This window comes from Thunnus thynnus, chromosome 22 (genome assembly GCF_963924715.1).
Source record: "Thunnus thynnus chromosome 22, fThuThy2.1, whole genome shotgun sequence".
NCBI classification, from domain to species: Eukaryota; Metazoa; Chordata; class Actinopteri; order Scombriformes; family Scombridae; genus Thunnus; species Thunnus thynnus.
Genome location: NC_089538.1, coordinates 19,670,476 through 19,691,233, shown reverse-complemented (window position 1 = coordinate 19,691,233; position 20,758 = coordinate 19,670,476). Strand labels below are relative to the sequence as shown.

Below are 20,758 nucleotides of genomic sequence, written 5' to 3'. Positions count from 1 at the left end.
CCTATTTGCATGAGATATTTACGACGTGAAAGATGAATTACCCACTGACCGTTTGGCAGCTTGTTCAAACGGGATAAAGCTACTTCCAAAGGTACAAAACAATAAAAACAAATGGTTAGTACTTTCTCTGATCTTTATATGTGGCTTGTTTAGCTTTTTGTTGTTTTTATTGATCAATTTGAGCTTAAATTGCTGTTTGTTTTATTGTTGTTCATGCTGTGTGAACCCCAGGAAGACTAGAATCCACTTATGCTAATGGGGACAAGTAAATAACAAAGAATAAAATGCTTTCTTTCTTTTACTTGCATGCTTCTAATCCACCTTTTTACTCAGTTTATTAGTTTGTTCTTGCTACTTACATCGGTCTCCATGTTGAGGTTACACAGTTGCAGAGCGCTTTAACGTAAAACAAAACATCCCTTTGTTGATTTCACTACTACAGTATATCCATATCACACTGGATGTAGATAGAGATGCTCTGCCAAAAGCCAAATTACGGCCGCAGTTACTGAGAGCTCAGTTTGCATGGGATCGGTATTATCAGGAGACCTCCATCTTAACGAAATTATAGCAGGCAATTTGCGCTGGAATTTTTACTCGACAAATTACAGACATGGTAGATTCACACAGAGTCAAAATTACCGACGGTCTCTGCAATTATCACAAATCACTGAATGTCCCCAGATGATGTGATTCCAGTGTGGATGTGGCGCAGTGCAAAGGTGAGCCTCAGTTCTAGATTAACCTTTTTTAAACAGGGAAATTGATTAAAAGCACATTTGTTATTATAAAAGCTTGAGGGAGTAGTTGTAGCTACAGGAAAATTATACACATAACGTACATGTGTTAGTGTTTGATTATGGTGCCAAAAATTTAAGTTGAGACAGTATCTGTAGTCAATCACAGCTGCTACCTGGATGGTTTTGGGAAATTGGGTCCCAGAGGAATGAATGTTTTAGTGCTGTTATGGAGCAGCATTAGTCAATTAATCATGGTATTTTTGGAAAGATGCCATAAAGTGAATGGTTCCATCTTAATTCATGAAAACATATATCTCCCTGCATGTCAACAATAAAAAATGTACTTTGAAATGTATCATTTTACAGCCTCTTATAGTATAAGTAGTGTAAAAAGAGCATTTAGCTAACATCTCCCCAAGCTAATGAAACTTTTTATGTTTAAAGGAGACGTATCATGCACATTTCCAGGTCTATATTTATATTCTGGGGCTCTACTGGAATATCTTTGCATGATTTCCAGTTTAAAAATCTCTTTATTTATCTTATAGTTGCCCTTTATGCAGCCCCTCAGTTCAGCTTCTGTCTGAAACAGGCTGTTTTAGCTCCTGTCTCTTTAAGGCCCGCCTCCCGATGAGCCCACCATGTATAACAATCAGTAATAGTAAGATTTTGCTTCTTTTTCCTCTTAAATTGTCGACATTTGAGTCGAAATCCAATCTAAAAATTGCGAATGAATGACATGAACAACCCGTGGAACAACATTAGCAACAAAGGCTACAGAACAGACGGCCGTTTGCGGGCGTGCACCAACAATCCACCGTCATCACAAGGACACTACAAGTAGAGATAGCTTTGTAAACAAAGCGTTCACTTCTTGTTTTGGATCTTTGACCATCTTTAACATAGACGTCCGACGTCATAACAGTATAAAAATGACCGGAAATCACAAAAAGCATGTCCCCCTTTAAATGTGGTTCAGTGATAACTTAATGTGTTTATCTGTCTTCCTAATCTGAAACAAGTGAACCATTCAATACAAGCTACGTATCTCCTTTTAGATTTCATTTGGAAAGAAATAAATGCTTCGACACGGACATCCCAGTCTGAGAATAGACATTTTATTGGAGCACAAAATAACACAAAGGAGCATTATTTCACTTTAAAAAGCACCGGACAATCAACAGAAGACTTTTACATGTACATACATTCCTCAAGTGGTATCAAATTAGGTTTTAAGAGAAGGAAAAGATGCTATATGTGTTGAACAATATCTAAATTCATAGGCAGTGCTTTGAGGGAGTGGTGTGTGTGTGTGTGTTTTAGACAGAGACATGGAAAAATGTACAAAGATCTGGAAAAAATGTTATCCAGGCTATAATATAACGGCTGTATTGCTTTTAGTGTTGGGGTGTGTTTACATATCTGCCGCTTTTCTCTCTCTTTCCTTTCCTTTTCTTCTCTATTCTCACAAACACACACTGAGAGTCGGTGTCATCGAGGTCAAAACATGTCAAATGTTGGTGAGGAAATAAATTAAGTTATAATTTTTTTATTGTGAGCAGAAGGTTGCTAGTTCAAATCCCTGGGACGGCTGGGAAAACGTTGGCAGGCGAAGGTGAACTAAATAGTACATGATGTGCCTTTGAGCAAGACGCTGGTGCTCTATTTACACAAGTGTCTAAAAGTAGAAAACTGCGGTAATGACGTCAACGTAAAAGAAAAACAGCAGCAACAAAAAAAAGGCCTCGGTATGCGTGTCTGTGCATCTGCGATAAATGTCCCCACTCATTGTGTTTTTGACTTATGACTTATTGTGTTTCAGTTTAAACGAGATGCAAAGCTCCCGCAAATTGTGGACAATTAGCCTGTCCTCACTTCTTTTAGGGGTATATTTATAGTTGAAGCCTGAATTCAAAGGGATAGTTAGGGTCCCCGCAAGTTTAGTAATAGTTTATTCTGAACGTTTTAGAGAGACTGGAGGTCTGGACTGCATTTATCCTCTTTCAGTCGAGTCATTTGATGAGTTTGCCAAGCATGATTACACCGCTACAAACATGTTTTTTCATTGTGTCATGCTCAGATACAAGCGGGAACACATTGTAGTCGGCGGATGTCAGCAATCTGGTCCCGATGAGTCGATATGTTGATCCGTTTTCGATGCCAGCAACATGATGTCATGCCATATTTACACTGAGAACAGATGCGGGGGGCGACTAAGCCATTTTCCTGCATTTTTAAAAACCATAAATTTCACTTTTTTAGGGGTGAAAGCAACTTCCAAAAAGCAATTGTTTTATAAGCTACAGATGTTTGCTGGATATGCTACGGAGAAATCATTTCATTGGTTCGGTTACACCTGCAGGAGACACTGAAAGAAAATTTTATGATAAAGTGGAATGAAACAGCAGGAACTGTGATTTAAAATATAAACAGAAATTATAGTGTTTTCATCCATTCATAAAGATGATATTTGTGATGTTAGAAGCTCAGGAGACAGCTTACTAACTAACCTAAATAGGATAATTAAGATTTAACTCCCAATGTAGATGTGACTCCTAAAACTAAAACTATAATCTGCCTTCCAACAAATTAACTTCTTAGCCATGGTAGATAAACCACTAATTCTCTGTTACAGCTACATTTTTACAGCATCTTAACATTTGCTGGTTGGTTGTAATTTTCCATCCTCTACAAAAAGCCTGGGCAAGAGAGACTTTTGTTTTAAGATACATCGGTCTTTCAAACTGAAACAAGGCTATTGATATTCCTTGGGAAATATATAATTATGTTCAGAAAGCCGCAGTATTTTCAAAATATAAACACAGCATGAATCTTGGATAGGAGAATAAAAACAGAGCACAGGTGGAAACGACTGCGAGAGCAGATTTGTACGAGATCTCAGAGCTCTTAACGGTAACTGCCCAGTATCTTTCTCCAGGTTTAACAAAGAGCAAATGATGGACAATGTGTCCCAACTTGTGGTCTGGCAATTTCTACTGTATTGCTACAAACTGTAAAAGAAACTGATCTGGAGTTCAAAAGGCACTTTTTGTCCAAAACCACTCGTGTGTGTGTGTGTATTTTTGTACAGAGCCACTTACAAGACAAACATACAGATGAAACACCGGCGTTATTCAATTATACACACTGCCAAGTTACACAGTGTTGTTGGCTGTGTTGTTTTCTTCTTCAAGAATGTAATGGATGATATTAGCCTCATGTTGGATTCACAGCAGACCGCTAACTCATAGTTTCAAATGTCAGTACATGCAATCTCTGTAACACACAGGCACAAAACTACAGTTGGTTTTATTTTAAATGCATTTTTTACTGTAGTTTTTCTTCTTAATTTGATCACCTTGGTGTATTCTTTTGTTTTTCTTCACAAAAAGGTCCTGGATTTGAACACGACCCTTCTGGGAAATTTCTGTGTGGAGTTTATCTTTGTTCTCTCTGTGGTTTGTACGAGTTTCCATGTAATTTGGAAACAGTGCAGTGTAGTCAGAAATGACAGGTACACATTTTTCTGAGACATTAGCTCTGTACACCAGCACACTGGATCTGTATTAAAAGTCCTCCAGAACGACACATTGGAGTGTTTTCTAATCTGGCGCCCTTATCTGTGCTAAAGCCCACCGTTGGGTTCACGCCTCCGTCCACCACTCCTCTTCCAAATCTTCCAAAATAGTTGAAATATACTATATATCATCGTCATCTGAACTGCTGTGGCATCTGTCACTGAAACGCTGCTTTTGGGCGACTGATGTTACGACCTATTGTGTTGTTTTTCTTGGGAGGACGGACTCATTAAAACGAGGTTGAAGTGCTGAGTTGACAGTGTTTACATCCACATCAGTTGAACACTGTTGGAAATGCCACTATTTTTATACAAAACCCCCAAAAAAGAAAGTCATCATAGTTGTTATTGGGTTGTGAATCCTTTTTAACTGTCAAGTCTGCCATCAGACGTCAGCAGACACTTGGTACTCACCCTGGTGACGCTTTAAAAGGCTTCTACTACAGCCAGCCAGCTTCCTTGTTTCAGGGGATTTTTGCCTCTGATTCAGAAGATAGAACACATGATCATTTGGATTGAGGCCAGTTTACAGCTTGACCATAAAAAAAAAGTCCTAAACATTTCACCCAGTATTGATATGAACACCATCCAACACCCTTAAAGCTAAAAATCTGCACTTCAACCTCATAAAAATGTCTCAAACGGATATACAACGGTACAGAGCCAAGCCAACAAAATCATATGACTACTCTAAAATGTATGACTGTGTTGTATGTTAATTGCCTTTGGGTGTGAAACTGTTGTTGGATCTGATAACTGAAAATTGGTGAGTCACCAGGAACCCGGCGCTGATTAGATCTGTGTCGTCTAGAACTTGCTACATCTATTAATCTGCTCATGATGATCAGCAGATGAGTTTATTTCTTTTTTTTAAAAAAAAAATGCTGCATTTGATTTAGATGTCCCCAATTATTGAGATGATTTGATATGACACGGTCCCACACTGTGCGAGCTGACTTATGGTCTTTCAACCCGGTGCTTGTTTATTCGTCATCTCGTAAAAAGTTGAGGATTATGACAGTGCTAAGATATGAGCAAGAGCTCACTCTGCAGGATGCTGCAAATGAAAACCATTTAAACCCCTGCAACTTAATTAACCAACCAGCTGGAGTCACGGGTTGTGCATCCTGCAAAGACACTTAACAAAATGTTGTTTGGACAACATCCCAACAGTACTACCGCTAATTATTTGCAACAGTGAGGTAATTTACGGATCCCAAGAGTTATTATCTTCTCTCACACACCCACTGCTACAGGTCTAAGGTCAGGAGTCATTTGCAGAGCAGAAACTGTAAAGTAAATTCACTGTGTTCAGCAGAGTGAATGCAGCAAGGTGGGTGCTGATTTGGGTTATATGGAAGTTAAAAGATGCCAGGTTAAAGTTTTTAAGACGTCTAGAGCAGTTGTTCCAAACTTTTTTGGCTTTTTGCATCCACATAAATCCACCAAGTAATGAAATTTACCTTTATTTTTGGAAAAATATTCCAGAAAAAAATCAAATATTAGAGAAAAATCATCCAAAATAAATACAAATTTGTGTAGCAGAACTTCTTTCCTTTCCCATTTATCATCTTGTAACCCCAAGTTGGGAACAACTGATCTAGAAAGCATTTAAATGACTACATGACTCTCTAAGGTCATAATGTTGTCTAAATGCTACAGAAATTATAGTCATTTATAATCTAAAACACATTAATTTTTCAACCGATGCTTAATTTAGACATCATTTTGACCTTTTTGGATTAAAAAGCATGCCTGCACAGGGACTGATATCAGCGCTTGAAGGTCGCTCTCTTTGTTTGTCCGCCACACTAGATCTCCACATACACAGGGGGGAAAGTTCAAATATTTGTTTATTTTCTCAGCAACACTGCGTGCGACACATGTTCACAGCTACAGAACTCTCCAGTACAAACACAGCTCATACACATTCAATGCACAAGTTTTCCCAGCTGGTCCAGGAATTCTTACTGTTTTACTATCAGTGTGTGTGTGTGTGTGTGTGTGTGTGTGTGTGTGTGTATATGTCGCATCGCTGGACCTGTTTCAATGAGCTGTTTGTTTAGGTTGGAGCGTAAGAAAGAAAAGACGTGTACGATTATTGAAGTTTACCCCGGATAATAAACAGATTTAGGCTCAAGTTCACAGAAGGAGAGCGAGCTCGGTATATGTTGATGAGACGGAGCATCTGAGAGCTGAGAGAAAGCCGTGATTAGGTGCGAAAAAACTCCTCCGGTTAAAACAGCAATCAAACACAATGAAATTTGCCTTCAATTTTGTGCTTCGCGCAGGAAAATAAACGGGATGCGTCGTCGTGTTTTCATAGCTTCTCAAACATACTTACAGTAAAAACCTTCCAGAGTACATACACAGGTATATATGAACCGTAGTGCCAGAGGGACGGGTTTAGCCTGGATTTATTAAAGTGTCTGTGAGGCGGTTAAGTGTATAAATCCATTTCTCTAAAGAAAACAAAGTGAACGTTGCATACAGAAACAAAGCGAGGTTGCGTGTACGTTGTTTTCTGAATTTGTCCATGTGAACCGAGCCCTTTTCAACTGCACACACACATATGAATATATATATGAATACACACACACACACTCCCTCGCTGCATGCCGCTGACCGATCATTGACAACTACCAGATGGCACGGGGGAGGAGGCTAGACAGTGTGGATAAATGAGGGTGTGTGTCAGAGTGTGTGTTTGTCTTTACACTGAATGTGACATTGGATGATGTGTGTGTCTGTCGAGCACAGACTAGCTTGGATTCGGAGTGTATGTGTGTGTGTTTATCTGCTTTATGTGCGTGCCAGAGACAAAGCATGTGGGGGGGGGGGGTTTGTGCTAGTCGGAGCATGGTTTATGTCTACGAATATCCTCTCTCGTGTCTTCCAAATCTTTCTTTCTGTGCGTCTGTGTCCCGTTACTAAACGTCCTCTGTGTTTTGCTAGAAATTCACCTTTTCTGTGTTCACTTGACAAACTTTTGCCGAGGGACTCTGTGTTCCAAATTTGCAGCATATGGGTCTGTTTCCAGCTGCCATATAGAATCAGAATTACTTAAAAATGTTTGCATGTGTTTTTCTGCACGTATCAGTGTTTCCAGGTGACTAAAGTATATCTCTTGTGTCTGAATATTTCAATGCGGGTGCACTTGAATCAACTTTTTAGCAACTTTTCTGATCAACTAACCATTAAAACAAACACATATCATTGGCACTTTAATTGGCTGGTGTGTATTAATGTCAAATTTAGTGTCGGTGCCTAAATTCACATTTTAATTAAAAGGAAGATGAAGCTTTTTGGTTTGTGCAACTAGTTTAGGTGATTTACAGGTGAGAGGATATCTAGACATCTAGATAAAAACTGGGCAGTGTTTCACCAACATTTCAAGGGCTGTATTTTAATATGAAGCAGGTTCTACCTACAAGTTGAAGTAAAGTCCTTAAAAAACTGTCAAAACAACTGTTTTGTGTGACCTAAATGTCTAAAGATCCTTGAACTTTTCAGCCGACTTTAGCCCAGCTTTTTAATCTAAATTCCTAGACCTTTTTGTCTTTTGATCTCAAAACCATGCTCACTGTGAGTGATGTTGCCCATGTGGATTTGTTTCTGTCATCTTGTTGACATATGCCATTCGTTTTCTGGTTGGTTGCTTAACCGATCCTTAAAATAAAACCGAACGCAGCTTCACAGGTTAGACAGGAAAGACAAGATAGATAAAATTCTTTACGTCAAAAGAAAAGACAAAGAAGACGTGAGGGGAAAGCAAAAGAGAGAGAAGAGAGAGATCAACAACACAGGCTGGTTGGACCGCATACCACCCTCAGCCTCTTTCTCTCTCTCTCTCTCTCTCTCCCTTTTATCTTTTGCTGCTGGGCTCAGTCTTATTGGCATTTACAAGATTTCTCCCTCTTCCTCCTCCTTGTTTTCATTCCACTTTTCATTGCAGACTCCTTTGTTCAAAAAAAAGCTCTCTCTGTGTTGCCTCTCAGCAGTCAGTATCAGTACAAAGAGGCAACCCTTATCCATCCGCTTAAAAAAAGTCTTTGCATAAAATCCACAGCTCTAGTGTTGTGTGTGTAGATAGTCCTCAGCAAAATCCAAGTGGTTTTAAGTCCAGTCCTGGTAAAATACATATTAATTACTTTTAAAAATCACCACAACTCATTGTCTAAATCTCATTCTCAGCCATTCTTATGTACAGTACTCTCATGGCACGCTTTTTAAAAAACAAAACAAAACAAGATATTCCACAATTTTTTTTTTTTTTGTTGTTGTTGTTGCTTTGGTTCGATCATTTGATTTGCTTCTGCTACCGCTCCACAGTCCCTCCTCACATCTTCGATGCAGAGGATTGAGTTTTTTATTGTCTGTACATTCTTCGGTCTGGAATCCAAATCCGAGGGTCTGATTGCTTCCCCAAAAAAAAAACAGGCAGGCAGCTGACTTTTTCCAAGATACGTTGAGATTCATGTGTTTGTTAGTGACGATAAAGGCAGCAGGGTGGGCGAATTTTTTTTTTTTTTTTTTGGGCGATTCACGTCTAACAGGAAGACCCCAAAGTCTCGAATGTTTTTCTGTGGCTTTTTTTTGACATCCAAAAGACAAATTTCCTTCCTCAAGAATCAACAAAAAAAAAAAAAAGTATATTCTCACATATGTTTTTTTTGCACGATTGCACATGTATCTCTGCATATCTTGATCACGACGGTTTGGTTTTGCTTCATGGAGAGTAAGGAAGACGGACCCACTCTTTCTTTTTTTCCCTTTCACCCCATCCTCTTGTAGTGTTCCTCACTCAAGCGAAGCCTTCAAACCCCAATACTTCCATCCTTCAGTGTATCTATCCAACCAAACATTGAAGATTCAACATTCAGGTCGGCATCCCACAACTTTTTTTTTCCAATTAACGGATATTCAAAAGGCCCCAACTCATTTTCTCCAGCCCACCCATTTATCCATCCATTGTCCCTTAAGTTCCTTTTTCTTCCTTCCTTTCCTCTCAGAGGTCCAGACGGAAGGCACCAAAGTAGCTGGAGGAATCGTCTGCGTTGACCATTGTTGGCGAAGAGACGGAGACGAAGAGTTCGTCGCCGGCCCTCAGCTCAAACAGTCCTCCCTGGTAGACGGAGTGGAGGGCGTACTCGGCATCTGGAGCCCAGCACTTGGTGCCCACCCCCTTCAGGAGCTGCATGGATAGAAGAGAAGCGAAAATGAAGATGAGGAGGATATTCAGCGGTTTGCATCACTCCACATGAGTAAAGTGAAAAGTGGTGTTGTACCTGTATGGGGCTCGGGTAGGAGGTTTTCTTGTAGACACATTGCACCAGCTGGTGGCTGACGCTGCGCTGGTCTCCGTCACTGGCTGCTGGGGACGGGTAACGAAAATACACCTGAGGGCAGGAGAGAGAAGGGTATGGAAGGAAAGATTAAAATAAAGCATTAGGATTGTTCCATCCTTGCTATTAAGGCATGTCGGTAACACACTGAGAGGAAATTTGGAGTTTCATCCTAGACTCCATAATGTTTGGATTTGTATGTGGCTTTTCTCTTCCTTATATCATTATAAACTAAATCCCTCCGAGATTGTAACTGTTATTTAGATTAAATAAGCAATAGGAAGACGACCCCTTGGGCTCTGAGAACCCTTTTGGGGATTCAGCCTTATTTTCTGGCAATTTATAGACTAAACAATTTATCAATTCACTGTCAAATATAATTGAAAGATAATTAAAAAGAGATTATTTGTCGCCATGTTTTAGATTAGACCATCCACCCATATGGACACAGTTTAGAGGATTTTTTTTGGGATACATGGATGATGTAGGCCTACGTTCTTATTCTGTCTTGTCTTTAGAGCATATGTTTCTCTTCCAATCCTTGTTTGACATTTTGGATGAATTGCAAATGTCCAACAAGTAGTTAGTATGGCTGCCAATCGATTAAAATATTCAAATGCGATTAATTGCATGACTGTCCATATGTTAATGGAAAATTCATTGCCATAAAAGGACATTTTTGAAGTGTTAATACTCTTATCAACATGGGAGTGGACAAGATATGCTTGCTTTATACAAATATACAGTATGTATTTATTGTTGGAAATCAATTGACAGCACCAAACAGTGACAGAGATTGTCAGAAACCCTCACAGTTTTAGCATTTAACTTAACTTAGGGTAAACTCAAGTTCAACAGGCAACAGATGGGCACATTGGCCGGCTAAATGTTCCATTACGCCAGTACTGATTAAAGATCGCTCCCTGGATTCCTCAAGTCAAAAGCAAATCACACAATGTAATTGTGTCCAACCTCACATGGGAAAAATAAAGGCTCACAAAAACATCCCTCTTTGCTATGGGATAAAAAACAGGATAGTGCAAAACCAAGCAATAAATAAATAAAGTGAGCTGGAAACAGTGGGAAGCAAGTATACTGTAAGAAAGAAAATGACTTTAACTCTTTGGTCATCATACAGGTTGTGTATCTTCGACGCTCTCAACGGCAATTCAAGTGCAGTCGTTGGATGCAATCTGAATTATTTCATGCAGACCTTCGTCCTCCACTGTGTTAACTGGCCTGCAAGCTGTAGCCACACATTGAGCTATTGCTGCTGAAAGCTTTCTGCTTGTAGGTTTGTCCGTGGGTTTCCCTCCTACACATCAAGCCTGGTTTGCTTCAAGCAGGATGGTTGGAGGCTACTGAGGCTGCCTGTATTAGCGTTAGCTGTGTGCTTTGCTAGCAAATCCGGTAGTAACTCAGTTCACATCGACAGTAACTACACATAACTTTGGCCTTGTCAACAGATCAGTCTGACAGGGCTTTAAAACTGAACTTGCCATTCAAAATACCTTTTTCTTTATCCATTGTTACTTGCTAGTTGCCATCCAACTTAATGCTAAAGGGCTAAACTACAGGTGAGGCAAAGGGTCAACATAACAGTACCTGTGTTAATGCGTCAAAGAATTAGTGGCGTTAAAACGAATTTGCCTTATTATTATTGTTTTACTGAGGCTGCCTGTATTAGCGTTAGCTGTGTGCTTTGCTAGCAAATGGTATTTAAGATGTACTACAGTAGTAATTCAGTTCAGTTACTACAAATAACTTTGGTCTTGTTGACAGACCCCTCTGACAGGACTTTAAAACTGAACTTGCCATTCAAAATGCCTTTTTCTTTATCCATTGTTACTTGCTAGTTGCCGTCCAACTTAATGCTAGAGGGCTAAACTACAGGTGAGGCAAAGGGTCAACATAACAGTACCTGTGTTAATGCTGTCAAAGAATTAGTAGTGTTAAAACAAATTTGCATTAACGCATCATTATCACGTTACCTTTGACAGCCCTAGTAGTTAGTGTTAAGCAAAATCACGAGTAGGTCCGCTTTGTCTTTTGATGCTGTCAAGTCATGGTGCTAATTCATCATCATAACTGCAATCATTTCAACAGTCATGTAAAACAGCAAAACAAAATCTATAGGCAACTATAGTATTTATTTCCAAAATGTGTTCAGAAACATGTTTGCATCAAAGAAACACACATACTTTAAGTTTTCCTCTCAACAAAATGGTACCAAAAGTAGAGAATTATCACCTGTGAGTACAGGTAGTACCGCCCATCCTGAGGCACTCGCAGCTTCCCATTGGACAGGGTCATGTTGTGCAGGTGAGCTCCAAAGCTCTGATTGGCCCATGTGCGGACCACATGACGACAGGACTGGTGGAGACCTGGCGTGGGGATTGGGTATGGAGGGAACCCTGTTGATGAAGAGGCGAGAGACAGAAGGGCGGTGAGAGACGTCCAGATAAACTAATTTAAAACAGAAGTAGGAAGGATTGGGTCACAGATAAATAGTCAGAAAAACTTGCAGAACATAAAACAGAAGGAAATTCAAATCCTCTTACAAAGTCAACATACCAAGTCCAAATACTGAAGCTCACTCCATAAAGTATGGTTCTGATAAAAAAGGAAAACAGAGCCAAAGCTCTATAGATTGAGCAAAGAGAAGGTGCATCATATCAAGGAGTGTTTGCCAAAAACCCAACAGCAGCAGCGACTAACAAAACAATGCTACAGAAAACAGAACCAGTGATGAAATATGCGACCCGAGAGCAGCACTCCTCATAGGTCAGCTTTAAAACTGCCAGAATTGAGCAACGGGGAGCATCATTCCCTAAAGTTTCGTAAAAAGGTCCGGCAACAGCTGACGTACTGAGAGAAATATAAAAAACTACGTTATCATTACTGTGACTGTTGTTAATCTGTCAGTGTAGTTTTGAAAATGCTGTGAAAGTGAAGATCCAATAGGTAACGTCTGAAAGTCTTCATCCTCATGAGGGACATGAAGCTCCCCTTGAGTGTTTTCATGCACATAGCGGTCATAATCTTAATTATTACTTAGTATTCAAAGCATGAAAAGCTGTTTTTTTTTGTCTCAAGTGATGTATAAATTGCAGTATATGAAATGGAAACACGTTATATCTCTGCTTAAAGACAGGAGGATGAGGACAACATGTAAATTTAAACTTTAACTGGTACATCAAGTCTCTCTGCTCTCCCAACACATGCAATACATAACCAAAGTGGACATATTTCTTATATTTCTGTTCATATGTGTCTGTTTCTTGCTGCTACTATCACAGTAAAATCCATAAGATTATTCTGTATCTTCTTACATGCAAAGAATCCATATTTTGAAGCATCTTTCTCTTCTAGTTTGACAGCCGCTGTCACGTAAAACTCCACCTGACCTCAGAAATATTCACTTCAGGTGCATCAGTGTATACTTTCCCCCCCTCGCCTCTCAAGTCATTTCCAGTTCTCTCCCCTTTTTGCCCTCCCCTGTGGGAGTGTGAAGGGTTTTAAATGACATTAAATAATGTTTGGCACTCTGGATGCAAACAGGTGTTTAGCTTTGGTCAACACAAGTGCAGGAAATAAACACCTCTGCGTGTTTTTTTGTTGTTTTTGGTGAATGCAAACAGCTCGTCTGCATTCGTGAGGCATGAATGGCGTTAATTTGGTGACACCTGCAGTGAGCGGTGGTTTTTATAAGACAAATCTCTAAACATGAAGCCCAAAAATTGCCAACGAAATTAAGAAAATCACAAAACCAAATAGAGAGACGGAAAAAAAGTCTTTGAAATCTTCCATTGTCAATAGATAAGTAACTAACAATACATTTGTAGTTGGCCTGATAAACGAAAATAAAGGATGACGTGGGGGTGATTAAGTGCATTTCACCAGTGAAAGGTAACTGATAACATGCCGTAGCATGACGTAGAAGCCTTGTTGCTATGGTTACCTGCAGTTAATACACAATGTGTATTGATTTGGAAAGGTAAAGGTGTCCTGCTATTATCAATTTACCATTCAGCTGCCAGCCAATCAGAAATAAGTATTTTTCTGTGTCTTTGAAAGACCGGCCACTGCCTTATCCTCTCTCTGGGAAATAAAACACTGCCAGTTTGTCTGCTGGCCAACTTGTTAGACATTAGCCGGTGACCTACGACATTCATCATTTCCTCTGTATGTGTTCATGTGCAACTTTGCATATTGTGCAGGAATGTGGAGCCGACCATCAACAATGGAAGCAGAAACACTTACGGAGTTTAAATACTGCCAACTAAATCAACATGCATTATTTTTGTAATGATTAGCATTAAGATTTTTCCAAATTGCTGTTCTGTAATGGTTTGTGTCCTGTTTGTGTGTGTGTGTGTGTGTGTGTGTGTGTGTGTGTGTGTGTGTGTGTGTGTGTTCGTGTTTGTGTGTGTGTGTGTGTGGTAGGTCTAGGTTAGCTAGCGCGTCATTGTTTCCGTCACATTCGTAAGATAACGTTTTATTAACAAAAAAAAAAAAAAAGAGAAAAAAATCAAGGTCAACTCTCAAATTCTCTCTCACTGTTGCACTTCCTTATAAGAAATCCAAGCTGAACGTGTGAACCTCACCCTCTCTTCCTTCTTCCCTCACACGGACACACACACACACACACACACAGACACACACACACACACACACACACACGTTCCTTGCCCTTTGTCAAGTCAATGGAAATAACATCAGGCAGCCTTTGCCAGATTGTCAACACCCTTAAGCTTGCACGCCAATTTCTGATGAAACGATGCAAAGGTCTGGATAACACACACACACACACACACACACACATATATACACACCCACACACATATACACACATACCATCTTCAAATTCCACATTTTATAACGCACATATGCTCCATTACTCTCATCTATAAACTTGCTGGTTCAGCCTACAGCCAGTTCATTCAACTCACTTCACTCAATTTTCATTCTTCCAGAAACCCTTTGACTCAAAAGAAGCGACGTCAGATCAAACCGCTGACACACACACACACACACAAACGCCTCACCTTGAGAGCTGGTGTCTCTGAGGGTCAAGTGGGCAGACGGCCTCTGGACCACAGAGGTCATAAACTTTGACCCCGAGTTGTTGAAAGGGCGAGGCATGGTTCTCGCCTCTGAGGGGAGAGAGAGGAAATGAAAGAATGTCAGAAATGAACCTGTGGATGGATTTGATTTAAGACTCTCTGTGTGTGTGTGTGTGTGTGTGTGTGTGTGTGTGTGTGTGAGATGCTCACCCATGAAGGTTTGTTTTGAGATGATGTTCTCTGTCACCTGAAAGAAAACGTGCAAACATACGGGTCACAAATATGAAGCAAAAAATAAAAAAAAAACTACAGCATCATTATCAAAGCTCCTTTCTTCTGTTGCAACACATTAAAAGTGCTAAAGAGTATTTGTGACTCACAGGACAGCAGGTTGAGTGTGTTTACCTTCCAGTAATAAAGAGTTTGGAGTTTATAAATCTTGACATAAGGACTGTTTGTGCTTTTGAAGAGCAAAGCGGCTGTTCAAACCCATCCTAAGTTGTTTGCTTAACTTTTATGAGTGAGGTTGATTATAAACTCACAATCTTTCTATTGTTCCTCAGAAGTGATGGTAAAGCATCTGATACCGGGTGACTAATGCTAGTTTTGTGGTTATGACTATAGATACGTGTGTGTGTGTTTGTATAGGCTGCAACAGGCGTGATATTTTCTGAACTTTGACCATGTTTAACAAAGACATCTGACATCATAACAGCATGAAAATAACAGAAAACCACACAAAAAAGCATAATATCTCCCTTTTAAAGGCTATTTTGTTTTCTGTTTTAAACATTTTCCTCAATAAAACGGTTGGAGGACCAGCGATGTCATCTTTCCTGCTGCTTCCCTCTGGTATCTGTTTCTCCTCTGCTGCCTCCCTCTATCATCGCAGTAATAAACCTTTAAAGTTCCCCTTCTTTCTTCCCCATCTTCCCTCTCTCCGTCCTGTCTCTGTTTTATTTCCCCTTGCTCCTCTGTGTCATCCCTCGCTCCCACCGAGCCGGGCCTCCGTTTCATCTTCCCCAGATGTAGACACGGCTAGTTCATGGAAATATATGCTGTATGTCCATACACACACACAGATGCATTATCTCCCCTCTCACACACTCTGTAAGTCTCCTCTTCTCACACACTCACATACTGACGCTTATTTTTGTCTTCCCCACTTTGTAAATCACCCTTCATTCGCCTTTTTTCTTCGTATACATCTCCATATATATCTTTTTACTCTATTCTAACATGCTGTCTGTCTCTTTTTTGTCATTCTCTCATCGCTCAAAGTCCGATTCTTTAATCCTATTCCCTAAACCTTTCGCCGTTATTCTTTTTTTTTTGTTCCATCTCTCTCCTGCTTTATTTTCCTACCATGTTATACATCTTTTCACCCCGCGTAAGCTAAAAGGTCACAAGTTTAATCACCTGTTACTAGTCATGTGGCCTGTCTAAGGTGCCCTGAAGCCCCTTCTGGTATAAATCTACCCAATTAATTTACTGAAATGCCACAAAAATCATGAATATGATTAATTTCACCACTGTTTTTAATGGTCATCCAGCTATAACCGTGGTATTATTCTTGGCAGCGGGCCTGTTTCTCCTGCACACGTTCAACCCAACCTGCAAATTGGACATGATCGCTCTGGGGTTTGGCGTGTGTGTCTGAGTGTGTGTGTGTTGGTGTGAATGCCAGCAGTCCTCCCCCCCCTCCACCTCCGCCTCCCTCCGTCCTCCTCTTGTGTATATCTCTGTATATCCTATATACTCTAAGGGGAACACAATACAGTGGAGTACAGAGTGTGGATTTGGCTGTGCTAGCTCGTCTCGCTACGCCTAGCGTGCCTGTCTCGGCCTCACGTTCCTCAGTTCCTGAAAGCAGAAAATTACATGCGCACAGTCACACACACGCTTAACGAAAGGGAGAAAATTGCCAACAGATTTTATGCCCCGCAGGTGGCTGCAGTTGAACAAGAAGAAAAAAGTATGAAACGCAGGGGGATTTTTTTCAGACACTTGGACCCACTGTGGGGTTTTTTTTTTTTTTTTTCAGGGCCCTCTGTCAAGGTGACTCCAGAACAGCATGTTTTTAATATACAAGTTCAACATGTCTCGGCTGTCTTTAACGCTTAAAAGCTCACATGGGAAACTATTGGATGGCTAAAGAGTGAAATCAGCTGTACGGGCTTCATGCATAATTTATGTTCCACGCAGCGGTGGAAGCTTACTATGGCATCCTGAGAGACTTCTGATCAGTTGAATGTTTAAAGGTGAACGCCACTGTCAATATTTTCATACTCACTGTTTGCATCTGGTTTGTATTTATAACCTACCGTATGCGGTTAAATGTGAATACATCTGGTCAAACCTGCATGAAATTAATTGACTAAGATGACATTAATACGACAATTTAAGGTAGCGATGGAGGAATATTTTTAAGGAATTATTTCCTGCACTCGTGAAGACATGAATCAATTTTGCACAATGAAATGTTAATTGGGTTTTTTTTCTGCGCACACACAACAAGCACAGATGGCTGCAAATAACGGTCTCTTCTAAAGTGGAGGAAAAATAAGCCCACGATGTCTCAAACACCACAACAAAAGAGTTGAACAATAACGACTTCCCAGAACACTTGCAGTATCTTTTAAACATATCACCAGAGCGCAAATAAACAGAGCATTTCCATCAGGTGTCATCTGGTTTCGCAACAATTAAACTGTACGTCCAATCAGTGCGCCGCTATCTCTACTGGTGGTTTGTAATGTAAGAAAACCTTCAGGGCACTTTTTTTTTTTTTTTTAAAACTCTTGTTTGATTGAGCAGCTTGAAGCGATTATTCTGCTCTTTAAATGAAAAGTCAGTTAACATAATAAGGATAATATCTGGTAATAAGGGTTTTTATTGTGGCATACCTGTCCGCTAAAGACAACAGCATGCATTTGTAACGCTGAAACCTTTCAATTATCTAATTACATCCATCAGAAATGGGTTATTTGTAGAATTTAGCCCAATAAAATGCCAACATGAATGGCCTGAATTACTGAATTACTTTGGATTAGTGTTTATTCAAATGGTAAAACATCTTGAGATAATGCTGCTCTTAGTTTTGTTACATTCAGGACGTTCATAGCTGTTTGGTTTTCTGTCCTTTAATGGAGTCTTACATGGGCTGAAACATTATAATTGTGTATTTTCAACCCTGTCTCCTAGAAATTACATTTATATACTATTAAACTTAAACAGCAGGTATGTTTTGCTAGAAATGTAATGCCGGCTGAATTACGTTTTCTCTCAACATAATAAGAAAATGTTTTTATTTGGCGAGTTGCACGAATGAATGGCGACGCCGGTTTGGTCTTCCACTTGAGTCCAGACTGAAATATGTCAACAACTACTGGATGGATTGCCATGAAATTTGGTCCAGATGTTCAAAGTCCACAGAAGATGAACCCTAATGACTTCGGTAATTCCCATCACTTTCCCTCTGGCGCCACCAGCAGGTCAAAGTTTCCCTCATCCAGTGAAATATCTCAACATCTACGATAAAGATTGGCACGAAATTGTGTAAAAACACATATGGTTAGAAGAAGATGAATTCTACGGACTTCAGTGACGCCCTGACACCATGAGACATTTGGTCTAACGCCACCTTGACACCATGAGATTGATAGTTGTGGTTTTGGGTCGTAATAATCACTCGAAACTTCAACTTGTCCAATACCTTCGTTTACAACCAAATAACTGCAAAATGGACATTTCTATCAGCTTCAGCTCTACTTTATTATTAGCAAATGTTGTTACGCTAACGTACTAAACCAATATGGAAACGTCAGCGTGTAAGCATGTTAGCAGGCTGACGTTAGCATTTAGCATCGCTGTGCCTCAGCACAGCCTCACAAGGTTGATATTGAGGCTGTATTCTTTCCCTATTTTTCTCTTAAATGTGCAACCAAATAACTGCAAAATGGACATTTCTATCAGCTTCAGCTCTACTTTATTATTAGCAAATGTTATTATTCTAACATACTAAACCAATATGGAAATGTCAGCGTGTTAGCATGGCTACTGTGAGCATGTTAGCAGGCTGATGTTAGCATTTAGCATCGCTGTGCCTCAGTACAGCCTCACAAGGTCGATATTGAGGCTGTATTCTTTCCCTATTTTTCTCTTAAATGTGCAACACGTAGTTTTGCAGCATCTAATACTGTAATAAAAAAAGAAAATATAATAAAATCTGATCTATCTGATCTATGAAAAAATCCAAGATAATGAAAAAATATCAACTTACTGCAAAAAAAGAAAAAAAAATCACCAATAATTGCTTTTTACGGATGTTTTCCATTAATGGAGTATTTTTGGAATGTGGAAGATTACCAGCAGGATGTTGCTTAAGAATATTTAACCAGGAACTAAAACCTAAAAGACTTCTGGAAATTGACGCTGATACCTGATGACTTCCAGCACAGCTTTAATGTGAAACCTGGAAAGAGTTACTGTGTTTGTCGGAGGAGGTTGAGAAACTTATTTGAGTCATTCACCACTTAAATAGCTGCCAGCAAATGAGCTGGAATGAATGAATGATGCTCATATAACATGTCAGAAGCTTCATATAGTGGAGTTCCTCTCTATTTTCATTTCTTCTCTCTCAGAACCGTGTTGTGTTTTATGTGCAGGTATTTTTATGGCTTAGTCTGGGAGCCGTGTAAACTGATGACTCTGTTGTTGGATGTCTTCTCAATGATGTCATCCCGTGTCAGATGTTGGGATGTCTCCTCAGCCAGTTAGAAATGTTGTGTGTTTTTTTTTGCCTGTGTCTTTCACGCTTCATTCATGCTGTCAAGGATTCCTCTTATTTTTAAATTATTTCTGAGGCTGAAAGGTCAAAAACCCAGGACCGTGTGGCATGCATACCTTTGGGGGCACCGAGATGACCTTTTGATGACGTTATACGGGAGCTGCTGGAGCTTTACTTGCTCTCAAACACCTTTTGTTGTTACAGCAGCATTGTGAGCGAGCAAATAAAAAGTTCCAATCTGTCTCCATTATGAACTGTTTGGTCAATAAAATGACAATGAAAGCCCTTTTGTTTGCATAAATGAAACCCTGATGTGACCTTTACCATGAAGTAAAATACCTTCTGATCAACTTTTTTTCTAAGCAATAAATACCGTAGATCTGACCTTGACAGGCGGTTAATGACCCCCCCCCCCCCCCCCTCCACCCCATTGCCCCATGTGGATCAAAGGCTTCTAGGCTTGTTTTCTGCCACCAGGAAGTAAGTCCTGTTTATGCATTTGCGGGTTTCACCCTTAATGAGGGTTTTAGTGGTTGTCATGCGGTGGTTTACTGTGAAAGACTACACCCCTGCCCTCGTTTAATGCACCGCTTTTGTTTCCAGTAAATCAGTCTGTAGCCTCTGATGTGACAAGCTTCAAAGTTCGAATTCACTGCCAGCGTGACCTTATGTGTGTCCATATAGAGCACTGTCAGCGTTGTGTGTGTGTGTGTGTCTCCGGGTTTTAGAGTTGTCTTTAACACCACAAGTCCTTAAAACATCTCCAGCTGCAATAACAACAACAAACAAAACCCTGAACTCTGCTCTTTCACCCTGTTTAGAACAACAGAGACAAAAGAGAGAAGCGAGAAAAAAAAAAAAAAAAGTCAAGATTTCTTCACGTCATTCTTCGTCTGGCCAAAAGCTAAAAAAAGAGATACAAAGCAGAAATAAGTAACAGACATGTGAGTAAAAAAAAAAAAAAAAAAAAATTCCTTTTTGACAAGTCTCATCCATTTCTACGTTTAAGATGGCACTCCAACAACTTTGTACTGCACTGCCATAAAGCAGGAGACAGTTTTTCAAAAAAAGAAAGATTAAAAATGAAGCAGCGGAGGCCAAAATATCCTGACTTCCTGCCAATATTGTGGATCATGAATCATACATGCAGGACCCTACATTTCCCAAAATATTGCTCAACAATGTCTTTCCTTAGAAGCCTTACGCCTGCTAAATTCTCACACTCTTAGATTGTAATGCAG

At 39.8% G+C, this 20,758-nt stretch overlaps 1 protein-coding gene across 2 annotated transcripts in view; it reads right to left on the bottom strand.

Moving 5' to 3' along the window:
• Nucleotides 1-1,836: 1,836 nt before the first annotated feature.
• tnfsf10l (TNF superfamily member 10, like) overlaps nt 1,837-20,758 on the bottom strand; it is a 73,630-nt gene continuing 54,708 nt past the window's right edge. Inside the window, exons 3-8 of one of the 2 annotated variants that reach the window (XR_010925257.1) lie at nt 14,939-14,975; nt 14,711-14,818; nt 11,913-12,076; nt 9,606-9,716; nt 4,153-9,511; nt 1,837-4,109 (exon numbers count right to left, since the gene is read on the bottom strand). Coding sequence is in view for 1 of the 2 variants with exons in the window: in XM_067579008.1 (XP_067435109.1) it covers nt 9,326-9,511; nt 9,606-9,716; nt 11,913-12,076; nt 14,711-14,818; nt 14,939-14,975 (606 nt within the window). In the remaining variant the exon portion in view is untranslated. Of the gene's footprint in view, nt 9,512-9,605; nt 9,717-11,912; nt 12,077-14,710; nt 14,819-14,938; nt 14,976-20,758 lie in introns of both variants that reach the window. The other variant, XM_067579008.1, reaches the window with a different exon arrangement.